The following is a 22,223-nucleotide window of genomic DNA, read 5'->3' as shown; positions in this document are numbered from 1 at the left end:
ACCATTGTTCATTTTATTATGTCCTGCTGGGAAATTTATATAGAATTTGCTAGCCAACCTTTTATTTTTGTAGACATAAAATGTTTGTCTTCTATGTCATAAAATGTTTATGTTTATGTTCATCTAAAAACAGGAAAAAAATTACAAATTTATATAACCTTATTGTGTTCTCTGTCTTGTAGCTCCTTCCAGCAGGAAAAATGGCGATCCTCTGGTCATTTCAGATATAAAGAAAGGTAGCGTTGCACACCGGTGAGTGTTAATTTTACAGAATTGACCTCCTATAAGAATCCACACTCTTAGGCCTCATGTACAAGACCATGTGCTAAAACCGTCTGTAAACCAGGCCAGGATGGGGTTATTCCCCTAACTCCATAAGCATAGTTGGGCTGTAACTTAACCTGTTTCTTTAATGCTAGACTATAAGTTCCAGCATGCCACAGTTAGTCAGCCCTTCACATGGTCACATGTGTAAATCCGCCATTGCTGTGCTATAGGACTGAGAACCATAGCAGCAGAACGATGATGAATATTAGTGGACAGTCTTTTCTTCTCCCTGGTATACTCCTTTATTCATGGAACAAGTCCTTTGAATTACAATGACAGACAGGTTTTATACTATAATTTCCTTTGAGTTTTTACTGACCTTTTACCAGGAAATGATTCATTGAGAAAATCGGCTTTTACCTAGAAAAGCTCTGGTGACAGGGGGCTCTTTGTGCAGCCTCATGAATGACATTAGCAATGCTAACATAGTAATAATATTTCACCAAGGGTTATTAAACTGTAAAAGTCACTGCTGAGAGATGTGTTAAGAACAGATTTAGAGGGAAACTATATGAATAAAATGGAGGCAATGTGCACCTTTGTAATGGATTTAGTGAATAATCCAAGAAAACTGTTTAAATGCCATTGCTTGAGTGGGGAAGATTAATTTTCCCCCTCTTTGAAAGGACTTCAGTTATTATATGATAAAATTGTCTCCTTTCTTCACCCTGAAATCATTCCATAGTACTGATGCTCAGCCCTTATAGAGTTGCATTTTCAGAAACCTCTCATGGGCAAGAATAGCTCTTTATCCAGTAAATTGTTGGCTGGGTTGTTTGGTTTGTATCTGTCTGAATCTATGAATGTAATGCAGAACATGTACAGTAAATAGCAGAAGGTTACCTGATGGATTTTCGTTTAACATCTTAAAATGTATAGATTGTTTGGTTGTTAGGAAAGACAGGTTAAGAGGACATTAATAACTATGACTTCATAAAAACAGCACTGGCACCCTGGAGCTGGGGGATAAGCTACTCGCCATAGACAACATTCGACTAGACAATTGCTCCATGGAAGATGCCGTTCAGATTTTACAGCAATGTGAAGATCTTGTTAAGTTGAAGATTCGTAAAGATGAAGATAACTCAGGTGAGTGATCACTTTCATGCTGTCCATTTTACAAGTGACGTATCTAATGGAGAACGATCATCAACAAATACTGCAATTCTCCAGAGAAAAGTAGTGGCACTCACCAAAAAATGATATCCTTTATTGGATCAGTGCGGCAGTGCAGAGAGGAGGCCATGCCATGAGCTGACAAAGGGCCGTTTCACGCAAATGTGCCCTTTCTCAAGCCACAGACCACACACTGTGGTTTGAGAAAGCTCATGTTTGAGCAAAACGGACCATTGCTAGCTCGTGGCGTCCTCTCCGCAACGCTGCACTGAACCAATAATGGATATTTGTTTCCCAATCATATTTTAGTGAGTGCCACTATTCTCTCTGGAGAATTGCATGTATGGACTGTCTCACTTAGTTGTGCACCACCATGGATTGACATTTTCACCACCGTTTACAAAGACCTCGCTCAATAAGGCTGTTGGACTTGGGATGTTAACCCCTGAATACCACTGGTAGTGCCAGTCCACTGGATCTCCTTTGCACATCAATTGCACAACAAATACTGCCAGCCCATGTTTTAGCCAATATGAGCAGACATTTCCTATACTGTAAACTTGAAATCTCAATTCACAGTAATGATAATAAAACAGCAGTGGCAAAGGGAGGTTGTGCCAGATACAGATAAAAAGGAGCATCCACTGGGCTCTGATTTTCTAAGGGTCCAGCTTGTAAGCAGAAAAAACAAAGGAATGCAAAACTTTTAAAAAGGAATAAATGCATTGCTTTAGTCTGAGGCACATAACAGCGAAGGCTTGCAGAGCATCATGTAGTGCATGCTGGAATCGCTGATCTGTACACAATGCATCCAGAGCTATTGCTTGCAATTCTATCTAGATATGTATGTTTATGCTATGCATAGAGAAATCCTAGTTTTTGGCCTGATATTGCGGGTGCCTGCAGGTCTAAACCTTTTATTTCCCCAGAAATCTTATTTCTCATTCAGGCTGTCAACATGAAAGTTGAGAAGTTTAATGACCAGCAGGGTTTTTTAAAGGATTGCCAGATCTTCAAGTGGAGAAAATATGTATCGCCCCAGTATAGCGAGATGTCTGGCCGCAGTGTTCAGGGATGGCATATTGACTAATAAAGATGCAATGCACTTAATCTCCTAAGTGTCTGTAGTTAATTACAGATTATCTCAGCAGTGAAACTGAGGCTCAATTTTCACACTTTTTAGATGAACAGGAGAGCAGCGGAGCCATTATTTACACAGTGGAACTGAAGAGGTACGGAGGGCCCCTGGGAATTACAATTTCAGGCACTGAAGAACCTTTTGATCCAATCATCATTTCAAGCCTTACTAAAGGTGGTCTAGCAGAAAGGTAATATAAAGCTATTCATCTAATATCTATCTACTCTTATATCCTATCCATCTGTCCTATTATATTCTATCTATCTGGACAGGTTGTTATTACATATGTGACCCTGACCCTATCACCCCTCTCCTGTTTCAGGATATACTTGTATTCCCCGTATAGTAACAATTTCAAAACATCTTTTCTCAAAACTTGATTCTGTTGCTCTTTTTTTCCCAAGAAACTCATGAACAATTGATAATTTACCAGTTATGGGTGTGGAGCGAATCTAGCACCCAGAAGTCAATCTGTTCATGAAGGTCTTGGAAGAATAACAGAGGAAAGTTATTATGCAGTTTTATTAGAGAAGATTATTCATAAATAGAGCGGTAGAGGGGTTAGGTCCATTTTAGGTCGTCCCTGACTTAAGGATTTATAGACGATTTATAGACGACCCCCTGTATGCCCACTGTGACCTCTGGGATGCTTTACTATAGTCCCAGGTAAAACTGCATCACAATTAGTTTTGGGTTGGTTTTAGGTGGTATTACTTATTTTAACAAGTGAAAGACATCAAATCAACAGGTGAATGACATTTGTGGAACAGCTTTCTCCTTCAAAATCAAATTCACCCATTCAGTTCATGTCTTTCACCTGTGAAATTGACAAAACTGCACCTAAAACCACCTCAAAGCTAATTGCGATGCAGTTTTAACTGCAACGTGTGAACGCACCCTAAGGTGTCTGTAATAAAGCTTTGTTAATAATCCTTGTTCCTATGACAGCTCGTAATCGTGAAAATCCAATTGTAACATGGACAAAAAAAAATGTGTCTGGAGTTAAAATGATAAATTTTAACCTAATAAATAACTTATCCCGTACATAACCCAGGACTGCCTGTATTAATATTTTTTAGATCTCATAACATTAGCTGATGGATATGACCCAAGTCTTTCATCCATTGCTTCTGCGGAGTTCTTTGTTGCAGGGCAGATATTAAGAGCTTGTTATGTGCTCACCTACTGTTAATAATCTATGATTATAACACAACAAGAGGCGAGCAAGCGCTGGACATAATAGAAAACACTTTGCATGTGAAGAAGGGTTTATTTAAGATGATGAATTGTGAAGTGTGACCATGAGTCATTCCTTGCTTCTTTTATTAACGGGAAGATTTCCAGTCAAGAACAAAAAGCCGTACTGAGAGAAGTTCTTGCTAATTGTATATGTTGATTACAGTAAGAAATTTAGCTGTCTTTTTATGTAATTGATTTTCAGTTTTTCTCTCTTTTGGTAGGACGGGTGCAATCCACATAGGGGATCGAATTTTAGCCATAAATAGTAACAGTTTGAAAGGAAAACCTTTGAGTGAAGCTATTCATTTACTGCAGATGGCAGGAGAAACAGTCACTTTAAAAATCAAGAAGCAAACAGATGGTAAGCCTGATCATTGGGGAATGAAAGGCAAGATAGATCTATCTGTCTGTCTATCCTCAAAGCCAAGATGTTCTTCCCAGAAGCATTGTTTTGTAATCTGTTGGTATAGGATCTGTATGTGCCACCACAGAAGCTCTGTACACATGGCACCGCTGTGTTCATAAGGCCACTTCCAAGTTCTGCTACTCCATTACAAGCTGGGTCTGAGATTCTCTGCTTGTTGTTTATTGTCCACTCATTGTGCGGGTTCAATAATGTTATATGTTATGGTGCTTATGTGCATTTTTATTGATTTATTGCTTTATTTTTTATTGAATAAGATTTTTTACTTTTTCACTGTTTCCACCATGGAACATGAACAAGTAATCATCTGCTTGTGATTGTTCATGATAATACTCTGCAATACTGATGTATTGCAGGGTATAAGCAGTGTCAGCCTATGCAAGTGCCTCGATTACTGGACTGAGTGATCAGAGGTTTGGGTCTGGAGTGCACAGAGGGATTCACTAAAAGCACTTGCTTGTGGGAAAAACCCCTAAATGCCTGTATCTCTGCTGCTTTAGATCCCAGGACCTCAAGCCTGATGCCATCTAAATGATTATATTCTTACCTTTAAAGCGAACCTTAATTTTTAGCTGGTGGCTGCTTCCAGTAGCCTACGCTGTGCTTATTTAAAAAATGCCTTTGTCAGCATTATTTTCTTAATTTAATTCACACTACCTAACTGGAGGGGGCAGCCTGTGATGTTGTGTCAGTATCCTCTACTTCATACTCATCCCCCATCCCCACTTCCTGTCATGTACACTCAGCAGGTTGGGGACAGAGGGGAATGGTGTGGAGTACAGGAAGAATACATTAGGAAACACAAAGGGTGCAGCTGCCTCTACCCGGGGACTGGCAGGGAGCCAGGTAATGTGAATTAAACTGTTATAAACAACTGAAATGATTCAGAATTCAGACAAAGGTTGGACCTGTTACCAGCTAAAAATGACTTTCCTGGTGACTGGTTCACTTTAGGCCGAATTCACACGACCATATGGGGCACGTATATACGGCTGCAAGCTTGCGGTCAACTCTCCTCCTCTCCATCACGCCGGATGTATGGCTGCCCAGCTATGGCCCGGAGGGCATACATTCATGTGAATCCAGCCTATACATGAAATTCTATATAGGTATTATAGAATCAAAGATAGAAGTGTCCGAAGTGACACTCCCCCTGTAGCCTCTAAACTTGACTCTTCTCATTTTCACATGCCTTTTTTATAGGTAAACCGATAAGATTTCACTTAAAAAAGGGAATTCTAGAAAGGACATTTCATACCATACCTGAGGGTGCTGCCAGTTTAGTTGGGTAAATTTGGTTACAGGTTCCCTTTAAAGACTACAACCATAGAGTACATTTTCTACTAAACAGAAGGCTTTTTAAAAAAGAAATGTATCTTTCCCTTTCAGCTACTAGTCCTAAGGCATTTACATCATCCGGAAGGATAAGTGAGCTATGTGATGCAGAAGATGATACTCCAGTTACGCAGAAGTCCAGCAATCTTTCAGATATTTATTCCACCACTGTGCCAAGTGTAGATAGCGCAGTTGAGTCCTGGGATGGCTCCGCTGTGGACACTGCCTACGGAAGTCAAGGTAAATAAACCCTGGGTAATCTACTAGATTATTATTGTGGCTCTATGAATAGGATATAGATACTTGTCATTTTTTTTTTTTTTTTTTTAAAGAACAAAGATGCCCTTTACTTGAATTGGAAATGAGCAGTAGTAGCCATTCTCAGTCTGGCTCTACAAACTTTTTTTTTTTTTTTTTTTTTTTTTTTTGATCAAATATCCATAATACATTGCATCATTACATGACATCTTTGTATATATCTTCATAAACCAGGCTCCCTAACATTGAGAGCCACCAACATGTTGCAAAAAATGTCATCATATCAGTATACATATTCCCCCACCCAGCCCCCACCCTCCCCACCCTGTACCGATGCTGGAGATATTGAGTGGTCACAATGGGTGCTCAGTGGAGTACCCTACATAGAGAGTCTCTATAGTCTCCACTGATTCCAAATATCATTGAGTCTGCTGCCCTTCCTATAGCGTTTCTCATATGCACATTCGTACGATTTTATACGTTTAACTAGATTACTCCATTCATTCACTGTTGGGGATTTTTCATCTAACCAATGTTTGACTAATACTAGTCTTGCAAGGAAGATAGTCTTCAAAGCCAAATCGCTTTTTGATCTATCGTCTAAAGGGATTGGGAGCAAGCCCAGAACCCCAAAAGTGGCCACTCGCGGGAAAGAACATTGAAGCTGGTCCTCTAATTTCATGAAGATCTCCTCCCAATAAGAGTTGATCTTCGGACAATCCCATAGAACATGTAGGATATCGGCTTGAGGACTTTTACACCTCCTGCAGTTAGAATTTTCACTTAAACCAATTTTAAACATTAAATATGGTGAAAAATAAATTCTATATAGTATATGAAGTTGTGTACATCTGTGATTTAGATTAATCGAAGATCTAACCACACCCTTATAAATATCTCGCCATTGTGCCGCAGTGATAAAACCGACCTGATTTGTCCATTTCACTTGAGTTACATGACTAAAATTCTGGTCTATGCTGGACCTAAGCCGGCGATAAATACTGGATAGATTAAGTCGTGACAAATCTAGCTCTAATAATTCCATAAGTTTACCCCCTAAGTGTGTCGTGAACCTATCGTGGTGTAATTCTTTCCTATATGCATGTGCAATTTGACAGTACCTAAAAAAATCCCTTTCCTCCAAAATACCCCTAAAACACCAGTCCTGAAAGGAGGGCAGTGCGCCATCTTCCTCCAACTGTTCCAAAGACTTAATCCCCTTTCTTTCCCAAAACCCGATATCTTCCCTTTTAGATAGCTCCAAAAAGTTAAGATTACCCCACAGAGGAGTGAATTTAAATCCCCCCTTAATACCAAATAGCTTCCTAAGGTCTCTCCAGGTATACTCCAATAACCTCGCCAGCGGGATTCTTTTAGCATTAAGGCCCTTCAATTGACCAGACTCCAGTAAGACCAATATTGATTCGAATCTTCGCCCCAACCGAAAAGTAATCGCATGAAATATGTTGGACTGTCTGTTCTCCAGAATGAACTGTGTCTGTGCCGCCAGAAAATAATGGTAGAAGGAAGGGAGCGAAAGACCGCCCCTTTCCTTATCTATCATTAAAGTTTCTTGTTTAATGCGCACCCTTTTTCTCCCCCAAAGTAATTTGTTTATAATCGCACGAATGAACCCAAACCAACTCTTACCTATCCAGCAAGGAGAGTTGGTTAGTACATATAGGATTTGAGGTAGCAGTACACTCTTTATAAGTATAACTCTCTCTGCGCGATTTAGTGGCAGCGTATTCCATGTATTCACCTTATTTTTAAGTTTTGTTAATAAGGGGGCAAGATTCAAAGTAATATAATCGTCAACCTTGGCCGTAATCTTTAACCCCAGATAATCGCATGAGGAAGATACCTTCAGATCAAACTGCAGATAATTGGGATGTGGGGCACCGTCCAGCGGGACCAAAATCGACTTATGGGTATTAATCTGGAAGCCTGAGAATCTACCAAATTCCTGAATGACCTTCAAGGCTTTTGGCACCGATATTTCGGAGTCCTTAAGAGATAGGAGGACATCATCAGCATATAACATAATCTTATCCTCAGGCCCAGCAAGTCCTCCCCCCTCTATCTCCCTGTCAGCCCTAAGTTTTATTGCCAGAGGTTCTATAAAAAACGCAAATAGTAACGGGGACAGGGGGCATCCCTGCCTAGTACCCCTAGACAGTGAAAAAAAAGGGAGAAAAATCGCCGTTGACTCTGATGCAGACCCTCGGGGCCCTATAAAAAAGTCTAACCCACTCCACAAACGGGCCACCAAGCCCAAATCTATGCAACACCTCCCATAGGAAGTCCCACTCCACCCTATCAAAGGCCTTAGAGGCATCCAGTGACAGAATGGAGCGGGACCCCCCCTGACCCAACTGTAGACCCGCAAACAGGCGTCTTATATTAGTTTTACTCTGGCGAGCGGCCACAAAGCCGCATTGGTCTTTGTGTATAAGTGTTGGCGCATACTGCTTTAATCTGTTTGACATTAATTTGGCCACCAGCTTGGCGTCTGCATTAATAAGCGAGATCGGTCGATAAGATTCCGCTTCCAGTGGGTCTTTGTTTTTTTTTTTAATCAGAACTATACTTGCCTCATACCACGAATCAGGCAGCTTACCCTTCCTTTGAGAGAATTCCCAGATCTCTACCATAAGTGGTAAAAGAATAGCACCGAATCTACTATAGATTTCTAGAGGCAACCCATCCAGTCCCGGGGAAGAATTACGTCTGGAGGATGCAAGGGACTCCTCAAGCTCCACACTAGTTATAGGGCGAGATAGCACATCTGCCCTATCCATCGAGAGAGAAGGGAATTAAATATTATCTAGGAATTGCCTTATGTCCCCTATTGACACCTCCAAATCTGAGGAGTAAATACCTTGAAAAAATTTTAAGAAGATTTCTCTAATCTCCTCAGCATTGGTGGTTATATCCCCAAAATTGTTTTTAATAGCTGTTATTCTGTTTACCTCCTGTTGTTTTTTGACTTTCTGCAAAAGCCCCTTTGAAGGTACACCGCTCTCACAATGTGCCTTCTGATCCAAAAAAAATAATTTCTGCATCGCCTTATCTGCCATTAATCTGTTATATTCCTCTTGTGCCCTATTAAAGCTGTCGTGCCGCTCTTTCGAACCACTCTCAAGAAAGGCCCTTTCTTTTTCTTTCACCTCCTTTTTTAATGTCCTCTCCTGTCTAGCCCATTGCTTACGCAGGTATATGATTTCTGAATTTAGTATCCCTCTAAGAAAGGATTTCAAAGCATCCCACATTAGCCCGAGGTTCTCCGCGGTTCTATTAGCCGCAATAAATCTACATAACTCTTCCTTGATTTTATCTTCACCCGTCAATAGAACTAACCAATGCGCGTTGAGTTTCCAGAACCTAAGAGCAGGTTTCCTAGATCCGGACAACTCAAGGACCAGCGGGGAATGATCAGAGATGGAATGATTATCGTACCGAATTTTCCCGGGAGAAGGTATTATGGGAGCGATTGTGACATGAAAATATCTGTTGTTCCCCCTTTAAGGATCTCCACACATCTCTCCAACCCACTTCCTGGCAAAACCTAGCAAAGGGGGTGTCTCCCATAACTATACTTGCCGGATTTTTTTTCCCTATACGATCCTTCTTATCCGACATTACAGCATTAAAGTCACCGAGAACCAGAACGGGACAGTCCCCCACCTTTTCCAGAAACTGCAGTAGGCTTATCAGGACTTCATATCTAAATGGGGGAGGTATATAGACTCCTGCCACAACCCATTTAATGCCATCTAGTATACCTAACAAGAATACGTATCTTCCGTCTGGATCACACTTTGCCTCCAATACTTGGAAGCCGACTGATCTATGAACCAGAATAGAGACACCTCTAGAAAATGATGAAAAAACTGAATTATACACATGACTGGCCCACCTCCTATCTACGAGAGCCAAAGACTCTTTATCGAGATGTGTCTCCAATAGTATGACAATTGCTGGTAGTTGTTTAACAATATAGTCAAAAATGATACAGCGTTTCAAGCGATCTTTTAATCCTCTTATATTCCACGATATAAACCTAGTACCCATATGTTACATCTGCGCGAAGAAGAGGAAGAAAAGCAACAGACGAAATAAAAAACGCCCTGCGACCAGACAGCATCCCCAGCATCGTTTCATCCCACCCCCCCAAAATCCCTCCACCTGTTCTACCGTAGTACAACTCTTCCAACTTCAGCCACTTTCCCGCCCCCCCTCACCCCCATCCCCCCAATTGCTGACTTATACCAAAATATAATGACATAAATATCTACATTCATAGTCCCTTAAGATCTAACCAATCTGAGACTTGTTCTGGCGTACTGAAAAACTGGGACTGACCTTGAAAAATAATTTTTAGTTTGGCCGGAAACATTAATGAATAAATGATTCCCTTGTCTCTCAGCCTTTTTTTTACCTCCAGAAAACTTTTCCTTTTCTGGAGGGTGTCCTTAGAAAAGTCTGGGTATATTGCAACTTTAGCGCCTTGAATTGACAGTTCTTTTAAATCGCGTGCTCGTCTCAATATCGTGTCACGATCTCTCGAGAGTAGTGTTTTACAAATAAGGGTACGGGGGTATTCCCCGGAATATAAGGACCCGCCGGGATTCTGTGAGCTCGCTCAATGTCAAAATTCGGGGAGAGATGCTCCTTCCCTATTTCTTTCGAAAACCATTCTTTGATGTAACTTACAGGGTTCTCTCCCTCTGCTTTTTCTGGTACCCCTATTAGTCTTAGATTGGCTCTTCTTGAGCGATCCTCCATATCCGCAATTTTCCCTTTAAGGGCCTTATTCTCTACCTCCAGCCGGGAGGTGATTTTTTTGAGAGTACCCACCTCCTTCTCAATATTAATAATTTTATCTTCTGCCGTTTTTTGTTTATCTCTTACCCTATTCAACTCTTCTCTCAAGAGGGAAACATCTCCTCTTAGGGCTCCCACCTGATCTGTCAGACCCAGTATTGCTGAGTTGCATGTTTTTATGGAATCTAGGATCTCTCTTAACATAGCATTTCCTCCCCCTCTAACATGGCAAATCTCGAGCCTTGTAATTTATTTTTAGGGTCTTGACCATCATTTTCTGAGTTTTTCTGCGTAGTCAAGCCTGTGCGTGTTTTAACTGGGGGGGACTTCCATAATTTATCCAATTTTGTGGAGTTATCTCCTTTAACCCCACCTTTCTCTTTCTCCTTGGGGGAGGCTGCCCCCACGGACTTCCTTGAGGCATTTTTCGGAGGCATATCTGAGGTCACAATATATACCCCCTAAACAACCGATGCTATACTAACGGACATATAACCAAGGACCCGGATATAACAACCTAGGAATAAGACAGCATATACTGCATAATTGACAAGGGAGAATATTAAGTTAGTAGAGTAAGGAAATACAAACCGCTAGCATATAACAGGCGAATAGCAGACAGTTAGGAAGCAGAAAAGAGAGCGAGGTTAAGTTGACCACGGTTGGTACCGGTCAGCATCAACCCCAAATATTACGAATCCAATATAACAAAGCATGTACTGAACAACAAGCAAAAAGCCCAAAATGTTCTGCATGTCAGAGAGGCAAGTGTTAAAGGGCGAGCATATCCAAAAGCTGAGTCCGTTCCCCCTAAGAGAATGTTAAATTATTAGAGAGTTTATATGCAGAGTTAATATAGCACTGATGCCACGTTGTTGTTATTGTCTTATAATCTTAGATCTTGACGGGATAATATCCACTTGGCAAGAGCTTGCAGAGATATAGCTTGCCACCGACGCTATTAAGTTAGTTAAGTTAAGCGATGCAGATGGCTAACATATAGCGGACGGATAGCAGACAAGAAGCAGGCAGGCAAATATCAGGCAGGTGTTAAGTTGGTTACGAAAGAGTCAAAGTTAATGCCAGATGCAGTCAGCTTAATACATGGGAGAAGAAGGTTAGGGCCAGGTACATCTCACCCATCCAAACGAACGGCTCTGGACCGCAATCGTCTCAGTCTTGAAGAACAGGGGCCAAGGACGAGAAATTCTTATCACCTCTGCCACCGGTCACGCCGACACCGAGGACAGCACTCCAGCCACACCGCCTCAGCAGCGACCCCAGAACGCCTTCCTCCGGGTCAGCGCACGTCCGGCACGAGATGTCAGCAGATCCCTACTCGTCCTCTAAGCTCCTACGGATTCTCCTGCTCACGGAGCCGTGCGGGCGTCCAGCTGTTTCTGCGCCAGAGATGGACTGCGGGCGGACAGACTCCTCCAACGACGAGCGCCAAACATAGAGGTACAGCGTTCCTCGTGGTGCCGTAGAATCGGCGCGGCGCCAGTACGGCTGAGCCCAGATCCTCCCCTCCAGGACCGGTAGGTGACGGTCTGCGGGGTTCCCGCGGGGTTACCAGCCTCCGGTGCACATGCCGAGTCAGCGAGGAGAGCGGGGGGGAGTGGAGGGCGGCTGTGCAGCGTGACGCGCCTACGTCATGCCGTTACGCTCCGTGATAGATACTTGTCATTGTTATAAGGCTCCTCATACTGGGCATCAAAGGCACCACAATGTGAGAAACTTCATAAGCAGATGTGATTCCTTGACAAATACCAGCCTAGTCTAGTCTGTAACAAATGTGTCCACCGCAGGGTTTAGTGTATCTCCAATTATTATCAAAACGTGAAGCAATTGTGTCCTTGTATTTTGTAAATTATATTGGTAGTGAGACACAGCTGAAAGACTGTCCTGGAGTCCAGGTAGACGTCACGTCATGTAACATGCCAGTAGATAGTTTACTGAAAGTCACTGATTATTTGTATTAGTTCCCAGTTTTTAAGTCTTCTGTGTCTTTTTCAGGACCTAACTTTCAAGCTTCTGGATTCAGTTTCAATACATTTGAATGGAGAAGCCCAAAACAGAAGGGAAGTCTGTCTCCTTTAAATAGGCCAAACAACAATCACTTCCCGGATACAGGACTTAGTGATGATGAATGGGATAGACCAACCACAAGTGGGTAAGTTTGTGCTTTACTTGATGGTTGCCACTGATGTCAGCAGCATATGGGACAAGTGCATACTGGCAGAGGTGTCTGTCCTCCGGTGCTATCACATTTTATGCCTGTATGTTCTCTTTTTTAATTCATCCTGACATTTGGAACACGTGCAGGTTTTCTTTTGATTTAATGTCCTGACAGTTCATTTGAGATCAGACGGAAATTGCTAGTCAGAGAGATTAAAATGCTTTTTCTGACAGGGTTTCCACAAGTATGCAGGACTCCTATGGAGAAGCTCTCAGACTGAGTGCTGGGTTAATTTCTACATATATAGAGAACACATCAAAAAAGAAGGTTGGCACTCCAAAGTCTATAGGAAAAGTGGCACCCAAATTTATTCATCACATAGACAGCATTAAAAGCAGTAAAGTACAGATAATTGTCAAGTTGGATGACGATTGTTTTTAAAGACGGAGTGCTTTTGCCAATTTTGCCAATTTGTACATATGTATCCACTAGCAATGAAGAAGTTGCTCCAGGGCCTTTTCAACTTTAACTTGCAGTCAGGCCAAAAAGTATAAATATGCCCTATTGTTATTCTTTCAACTGAATGAGTCTGGCGATGCATTTCCATATAGTACATGGAGCCTTCGTGACTTACTGCATTGGAATGCCTGTGAGAATGGAGATAAAAAATGTGCTGAAAATCCTCAACTTGGCTTATACACGAGTCAATAGGCAGCCCAGCACTTAAAAAAAAAAAAATAAACTTATATACTCGCCCTCCGGCCTTATATACTGGCCTCGATGTCCACGCGGGTCCTCTTCTGTCTTCTATCTTCCTCTGTCTTCTGTCTTCCGCAGGGCGCCGCCATGTTCTTCTCTGTCGCATAGTATGACGTCAGCACCGGCCGCGTCATACTATGCGCCTGCCGCCCGGGAAACATGGGGACGCGCTGCGGAATACAGAAGACAGAGGAAGATAGAAGAGAGAAGAGGACCCGCACGGACATCGGGGCCACCGGAGGGTGAGTATATAAGTTTATTTATTTTTTTGTTAGTGCTGGGCAGGCTGTATACTACTGGTGGCAGGCTGTATACTTAAGGGGGCAGGCTGGGCTGGCTGTATACTTAAGGGGGCAGGCTGGGCAGGCTGTATACTACTGGGGGCAGGCTGGGCTGGCTGTATACTTAAGGGGGCAGGCTGGGCAGGCTGTATACTTAAGGGGGCAGGCTGGGCTGGCTGTATACTTAAGGGGGCAGGCTGGGAAGGCTGTATACTACTGGGGGCAGGCTGGGCTGGCTGTATACTTAAGGGGGCAGGCTGTATACTTAAGGGGGCAGGCTGGGCTGGCTGTATACTTAAGGGGGCAGGCTGGGCTGGCTGTATACTACTGGGGTCAGGCTGGGCAGGTTGTATACTACTGGGGGCAGGCTGGGCTGGCTGTATACTACTGGGGGCAGGCTGGCTATATACTGGGAGGCTGTGACCAATGCATTTCCCACCCTCGGCTTATACTCGAGTCAATAGGTTTTCCCAGTTTTTGGTGGTAAAATTAGGGGTCTCGGATTATACTCGGGTCGGTTTATACTCGAGTATATACGGTATTTCTAATGGCTATAGCCGCTGAGAAGTCGCGCTACACTCTGCAGCTGGAACCATAGATGGCATTACATACTACAGCGTACTGGTAGCTGCTTCCTGCACATGAAGGATCTGTGATGATGCCATCAGCAGACGATGGGGCTCACAGTGTGAGAGGGGAAGTGCAGGTTGCCGAGTGTGTCCCGCCTAATGCCTCTGCTATGGTAATGTGTGGTGCTTGCATCTCTTACACTTTTGCAACAAATTTGTATGTATAATAGTCATGTAGCAGTGCTGTGTGTGTGCGCCTCATGCATGTAATGTGTGTATTATAGCTATGTAGCCAAGTTGTGTGCCTCATGCATGCAATGTGTGTATTATAGTTATGTAGCGGAGCTGTGTGACTCATTTATGCAATGGACATTTACTAAGCTCTGTGCGCCAGTTTACTATCGGCCTTTGCACATACTTTCTAGTGCAACTGCTTTCAAAAGGTATTTAAAGGGGTTATCCGGGTTTAAAAAATATTTTATGGCCGGGCTGGGGAGGGCTAGTTAAACATAATAAACATGGACTTACCTCCTCCGGCGCCACCGATGTCCTGCGCCGCGGTCCCTTCGTTCCGTGCCCGTTTGTTTACAGGGGCACGGAAGCCGCGCACAGGGAGTTTCCGGTCCGCGATGTGGACGGCTCCTCCCATCCGTCCCTATCTCTCAGCGTTGTAAGCGCTGGGAGATGGTGCGCATGGGAGCATCCGGACGGCCGGAAGCTCCCTGTGCGCCCTTGTACTGAAACCGGCGCTCGGAGAAGACGGGCCGCGGCGCGGGACATCGGCAGCATCGGAGGAGGTAAGTACATGTTTATTGTGTTTAAATAGTCCTCCCCAGCCCGGCCATAAGAAATTTTTTAAACCCGGATAACCCCTTTAAGAAGTGTCTGCACACAAATTAGGGGGCGTTGCGGTGCTCAGTCGGACTGTGTTTTAGAATTATCATTCAAAGTCCGACTGTATGATGTTGCTCGCCCCAATGTTAAAGGTGCACCAAAAAAAAATAGTGGTGCCCTCTGTCGGGGCAGTGCAGGGGGTGCCAGATTCATGAAGAATGTGACCCAGAAAGCCTGTATCTGGCGCCCTCTACACACTCCAATGTCTTAGTAAATGTGACCCAATGTGTGTGTAATAGTCATATAGCAGAGCTGTGTTCCTCAGGCCCTGGGGCCACTAAACCACCAATATGAGTAACTGTATTGCAGGGTCACGGCTTCAGAAAGGTTGAGAACCACTGACCTAAAGGCAGACTCCTTAATAAGCTTTATTGTGGTTCTAGATTTATTATTGGTCCAGAAGATCCAGAAGTCGATCAAGAGGAAAACTTCTGGTCTCAAGCACTAGAAGACCTGGAAACCTGTGGACAGTCAGGAATTCTAAGAGAACTAGAGGTAAACCCTGAACCCGGAAGCATAAAATTCCAACAATGGATGTGCTATCTGGATAACATCCTTTTATTATTTTCACAGGAGAAGGCTGACAGTCACAAATGTTCTAGGAACATGATTCTTTTGGTATACATTTCCTGTGTGTTGCTTAATGTGTGTTGATCTAGCCTCTTGCTTGTCATGGCTAGAGTGCAGCGTGTGCAAGTGAAATACAGCATGTACATACACAGCTTGTTACTACATACCCTCTTATATGAGCAATAATCACTGATATTATCCTTTGGTATATCAACTGTATAAATATATCTAGGCAGTCAAAGGGTTTTCACATTTCATAGCTATTAAGGAACATGGGTCATTGGGGCACATATATCAGAAGTCTGGCTTTATCTGTTTTTTGGGACTTTTCTTGGTCTCTTTGCTGGTCAGATGTATTGATACATGGTCTTTAGCTAATTTCTGACTTTTAAAAAAAAAAGTTGCACCTTTCACATCTGGATTCTGGTGATAACTCAGGGAACAATGCAGAAAACTATACAATGGTGAACTTTGAAAGGAGATTGTCTTAAGCGCAAAAAAGGTGCAAATGAGCACAAGCACCATGAAGAGACTACATGTTCCCCATTGTTCCTTGTACATGTTATAGTAACTTCTGGACTATCTAAAACTGTCTAACTCTTGTATACATGTTTATCTATAGATAGTACCATGTATGCATTTGCTTAGTAAAATCCCTTATATAGGGTTACAATAATAGATAGGGGATGAATGATTACTATACTGTTTGTACTTGTATAGTTTAGTCCTTACATTCTACAGCAACATATACCATTAGACACTCATGCAAACGAAGCACGGACACATTCATTTATATTGGCTCATACACACATCCCTGGTTTCAACTGCCCTGTGTGTGAGCCAATCATATTCATCTGCATGTAACACTTATGACACTTTTACTTTCCTTTACAGTCAAACCTAAGAGGATACATGTGTTCAAGCAATCATGTTCACCCCACAGCACACATTGTGCCAGATACACTAAGAGTCTCCTATGTATACCTGCATACAATTGGACTATAACCTGCTCTAAGTCCAGGCTACAGTTAATGGGCAAGGCCTGGGTGTCCCCATCCTGGCCCAGCCTACTGCCCGCTCCAGCTTTGAAAGCTTGTACATCGGAAAACTGGCATACAAGCCTCCAAAAAACAATTATGTATCCCTAATGGTACCAACAAACCTACAACTTGTGGCACAAAAAATAAGCCCTTGCACAACAATATTGAATGAAAATAATTTGGAAAAAGCAATGGCAACACAAACCATTTACTTTGAGTAGTAATATTTCAGTATCTTCATTATAATAAAGAATATAAAAAGGTTGTCATGTACTTTTTACATGAATTGTGTCATTCTGTGTTTTTTCCCCCATTTTTACCCACAATTCTTTTTTTTTTAATTATTTTTACAAAATTTGATATAATGAACTATGTCAGGAACAATAACAGAATTGTTATATTTTCCAACCCACTCCACAAAAAAAACACACAAAAATCACTTCATTCTGCAAAAAAGCCCTCATAAATAGTTCTGGTAATAAAAAAATAAAAAAAATCAAAAAGCTAGAGCTGGGGGAAAAAAAAAAATGATAGAGCCCTTACGGGGTTGCATGATAGTCACGTGTGTGATTTAGCTTCTCCACAACAGATGGTGCTTACCACAACACAGCCCTGTAAGACAAGGAAGCCACAACTCACAGTCTATATTTTTACATCAACACTACATGCCTGTTTCCAAGAGGCTGCTGTGTGTGCTGGCTGATAGCATGTAGGAAAGTTCTGTCCTCTGCTCCTGCCTCCAGATTGTGGGATCTTCTTCCTTCTACTGCATCTATTCTTATGGGGACATGTATAAAGTGGAATAATATGTGAACAACGCATAAAGAGTAAGCATCATTTCAGATGATTTTTTTATATTGTCTGTGGGGGCAGGGACATGTTGTGAACATTCTTCTAATATGATTCATTAAGAAATTCTCCTTAGTTTATAAAAACAGCATGCAATGTGCCAATTAGTTGCAATGTTACTTCTACATTGCTACGGCAAATTTATCAGCAGTGGTCCCCAACCGCCAAGGAACACCCGGTCCCACCCGAAGAACATAAAAAAAACGTGGTACTTACCTCCGAGCTTCTCTTCTCCCTGTAGCTCTGTCTTCTTCTCTGTGTGTCTTCTTAAAGGGGTGGGGGAGGCTCTGCTACTGTGGACATTTCATGAATGGTTGGGTCTGTTGTGGACATTATATTAGAGAGAGGAGTCTGCTGGAGATTTCGTTGACAAGAGAGGCTGCTGGACATTTTATTAGAGTAGCGGCTGTATTTCCCAACCTAGGCTTATACTTGAGTCAATAAGTTTTCCCAGTTTTTTTTGACAAGGTCAAAGACAAGGAGACATTATAGTTGTGTTTGTGTGTAGGTGACTGGAAGGCTATAGAAGAAGGGGTATTATAATGCCACCTTTTCTGTTAACCCATTCTTTAAAAGCAAACAGAAAAAGGGGGCTACTGAAAAATGAGCACTATAAAGAGGGGCAAAGGGAGCACTATAAAGGAGGCTATAGAAAAGGAGCACTTTCAGGAGGGGTTTACAGACAAGGGGAAAGATGCAGGAAAGGGGGCATTTTAGACTTGGGGCTTCAGGATTATATGGGTTGGGGGTTAGAAATGGAGTATTTTCCCCTAGGGACCATGGAAAGGGGGTTACCCGACCCAGTAAAAAGAAAAATTTTGAGTGCAGCCGGTCCCTGGATACAAAAAGGTTGGGGACCACTGGTCTATTTCTCCTGTTTGTTACCCAGCTGAATGAGTGTTAACTCTTCCTACTCTCTCCCTGGCTTTAGTATGATATGAGCACTATGGGGGACATTTATCATACGTTGGCACTAAATCTCCCCCTACATTCAATCATCAAGCTGAAAGTAAAGGGTTTAACCCTCTCTGCCAGAGCTGTTTAAACACACACTGGGAGATTGGATGTGACCTCAGCATCCTCCATAGACTCACACTGTACAGGCTGGCTCTACAGGCTCTATGGGAGGGAGTAGGTTGATTATTTTTTTTCAAACTAAGCAGAATTTGTTAATGTATAAAGTTAAAGTATATTAGAAAAAATGTTCACCACATCCCCCAAACACAATATTAAAAATTATCTCAAATGACAAGTACCCTTAAATATAACACGGTCAATAACACAATGTGAAAATAAGCAATGCTTTAAACCTGGATTCAAGTTATGCACAATTTCTCTGCCAATATGTATCTTGCTGTTGTATGATGGCAGATATTACATGAATTATTAATAAAGGGCCGTAACTATAAAGAAGTTTCTGGATGTCACCATTTATACATGTCCCAGGAGTGGTGTGAAAGACATCTGTCCATCTAAAGCTGGTGGATACAAAAGTAAATGACCTTCCATGAGATGCATGCACTTTTTATACTGCTCTTTTTGAAAGACGTCTTGTTTTAGCTGAAGTCCACTGGTAAGGTTGTGGTTCTCTGCATAATATGGCTTAGCGCAGGACTCCTAAATGTCATCATTTTAGTCTAATGATCTTATATGTCCATAGGAATTATCATTTACAAAGACCTTACTCTACCAAGACTCTCCCCACCGGTCTATATCCACAAATGTCCTAGGCCTTAGCCTTGAAGCTGTGACTAGAGAGGATAGTACATACTGTCTATGAGAACTGTTGTTTCTGTTTATGCTACAGGCGACCATCATGTCTGGCAGCACGCTGAGTCTGAATCACGAAAACTCTCTGCCTCGGGGGCAGCTGGGCCGGCAAGCAAGTTTCCAAGAAAAGAGCTCTGTCAGACCACATTACAGCCAGAATACCCGCAGTAACACATTACCATCTGATGTTGGGAGAAAATCTGTGTCCATGAGAAAAATGAAACAAGAGATTAAAGAAATTATGTCACCAACTCCTGTGGAGTTACACAAGGTGCCTGTCATATTGTATTCTGAAACGGGAGAAAAACTTTCTTGTGCCCAGATCAGATGTGGAAAAGTAGGGCAGCTGCTAACAAAAATGTGCTAAAAAGTGTCATACATGTCTCATGCCTTATAAGTGAAATGCTTTCTTATAAGATAAGGTGGGCCGAATTGAGCAACTCAGAATAACATAAAAGTGGGAATATATTCTGGGTTGGTTTTATGGCATATATACTGCAAAACTGACTTGTGTTTCACCCTTTTTAGATCTCTTTATTCAAGGACTCTGATAGAGACGACTTTGGATTTAGTGTTGCCGATGGTCTACTAGAAAAAGGCGTATATGTGAAGAACATTCGTCCTAATGGACCTGGAGATATAGGAGGACTTAAGCCATTTGATCGGCTCCTGCAGGTACTTTTACGCATTAATCAATAGCACTAATAAAAAAAAAAGAGACCACACAGTGTCAGATTCCTTAGGAGCATATGGAGAAAGGTGAGTCGTGGCAGCTAAGGTCTTCACTTACCAGCACAGAGAGCACTGCAGATTCACAGACCTAGAGGAACTAACAACAAGTGCTACTCCTCATATACACACATTGGAAAGCACAGCATAAACTAGCCCCCTCCCCAGTAAATGGGTAGCCAGCACAGCACATGCCAACCTCCCCCCACCCTAGTAGACTGGTAGTCACAGCAAAAAAAAAAAAAGGACCTGCGCTCCCTGCAGCCGGCACCTCGTTGCTCTCAGACTCTCTATGACCCAGGCGGCGCCGTCATTGCCATAGAGAGGAGTGGACACTGTGTATTGACAGTGATCTGTGCTGTGTGCGTCTTAGGACTTTTTCACATTGGAGTTGATTTTCATGTCTGCGGTTTAGTGGTTTCCACAGATGCCTCTCAAAGCCATGTATTTTTCACTGATCCGAGTAAAAGATCAAATGAAACCTGTCCTAGATTTTCCAATATAAGTGTGGGTCTGCAAAAAACAGCGATGAAACATCCAGGGGTTTTTTAACTGATGACAAAACAGAAGAAAAACAGACTAAATGCAACAGATGCACAATGGAAGCTGAGCAACAATGCCAATGTGAAAGAGCCCTTAGAAATAGTCATCATGGAAGAGAAACGTGGAGAGCATGATGACGTGACATCCTCTTGCTCTCACTTTATTAGGTACACCATGCTAGTAACGGGTTGGACCCCCTTTTGCCTTCAGAACTGCCTCAATTCTTCGTGGCATAGATCCAACAAGGTGCTGGAAGCATTCCTCAGAGATTTTGGTCCATATTGACATGATGGCATCACACAGTTGCCTCAGATTTGTCGGCTGCGCATCCATGATGCGAATCTCCCGTTCCACCACATCCCAAAGATGCTCTATTGGATTGAGATCTGGTGACTGTGGAGGCCATTTGAGTACAGTGAACTCATTGGCATGTTCAAGAAACCAGTCTGAGATGATTCCAGCTTTATGACATGGCGCATTATCCTGCTGAAAGTAGCCATCAGATGTTGGGTACATTGTGGTCATAAAGGGATGGACATGGTCAGCAACAATACTCAGGTAGGCTGTGGCGTTACAACGATGTTCAATTGGTACCAAGGGGCCCAAAGAGTGCCAAGAAAATATTCCCCACACCATGACACCACCACCACCAGCCTGAACCGTTGATACAAGGCAGGATGGATCCATGCTTTCATGTTGTTGACGCCAAATTCTGACCCTACCATCTGAATGTCGCAGCAGAAATCGAGACTCATCAGACCAGGCAACGTTTTTCCAATATTCTACTGTCCAATTTCGATGAGCTTGTGCAAATTGTAGCCTCAGTTTCGTGTTCTTAGCTGAAAGGAGTGGCACCCGGTGTGGTCTTCTGCTGCTGTAGCCCATCTGCCTCAAAGTTCGACGTACTGTGCGTTCAGAGATGCTCTTCTGCCTACCTTGGTTGTAACGGGTGGCGATTTGATTCACTGTTGCCTTTCTATCAGCTCGAACCAGTCTGCCCATTCTCCTCTGACCTCAACAAGGCATTTCCGCCCACAGAACTGCCGCTCACTGGATGTTTTTTCTTTTTCGGACCATTCTCTGTAAACCCTAGAGATGGTTGTGCGTGAAAATCCCAGTAGATCAGCAGTTTCTGAAATACTCAGACCAGCCCCTCTGGCACCAACAACCATGCCACGTTCAAAGGCACTCAAATCACCTTTCTTCCCCATACTGATGCTCGGTTTGAACTGCAGGAGATTGTCTTGACCATGTCTACATGCCTAAATGCACTGAGTTGCCGCCATGTGATTGGCTGATTAGAAATTAAGTGTTAACGAGCAGTTGGACAGGTGTACCTAATAAAGTAGCCGGTGAGTGTATATCTAGCGGTCTCA

At 42.7% G+C, this 22,223-nt stretch overlaps 1 protein-coding gene across 14 annotated transcripts in view; it reads left to right on the top strand.

Moving 5' to 3' along the window:
* The window catches only part of GRIP1 (glutamate receptor interacting protein 1), a 325,558-nt gene that overhangs the window by 300,568 nt on the left and 2,767 nt on the right, over positions 1–22,223 (top strand). For all 14 annotated transcript variants that reach the window (XM_072146657.1, XM_072146648.1, XM_072146651.1 and 11 more), the window contains 9 exons: positions 183–252; positions 1,271–1,416; positions 2,627–2,771; positions 4,042–4,181; positions 5,634–5,819; positions 12,681–12,837; positions 15,730–15,841; positions 19,613–19,846; positions 20,104–20,250. In XM_072146657.1, coding sequence (XP_072002758.1) covers positions 183–252; positions 1,271–1,416; positions 2,627–2,771; positions 4,042–4,181; positions 5,634–5,819; positions 12,681–12,837; positions 15,730–15,841; positions 19,613–19,846; positions 20,104–20,250 — 1,337 coding nt within the window. The remainder of the gene's footprint in view (positions 1–182; positions 253–1,270; positions 1,417–2,626; positions 2,772–4,041; positions 4,182–5,633; positions 5,820–12,680; positions 12,838–15,729; positions 15,842–19,612; positions 19,847–20,103; positions 20,251–22,223) is intronic.

Source organism: Engystomops pustulosus, chromosome 4 (assembly GCF_040894005.1).
Source record: "Engystomops pustulosus chromosome 4, aEngPut4.maternal, whole genome shotgun sequence".
In the NCBI taxonomy this organism is placed as follows: Eukaryota; Metazoa; Chordata; class Amphibia; order Anura; family Leptodactylidae; genus Engystomops; species Engystomops pustulosus.
This window is presented reverse-complemented; position numbering and strand designations above follow the sequence as displayed.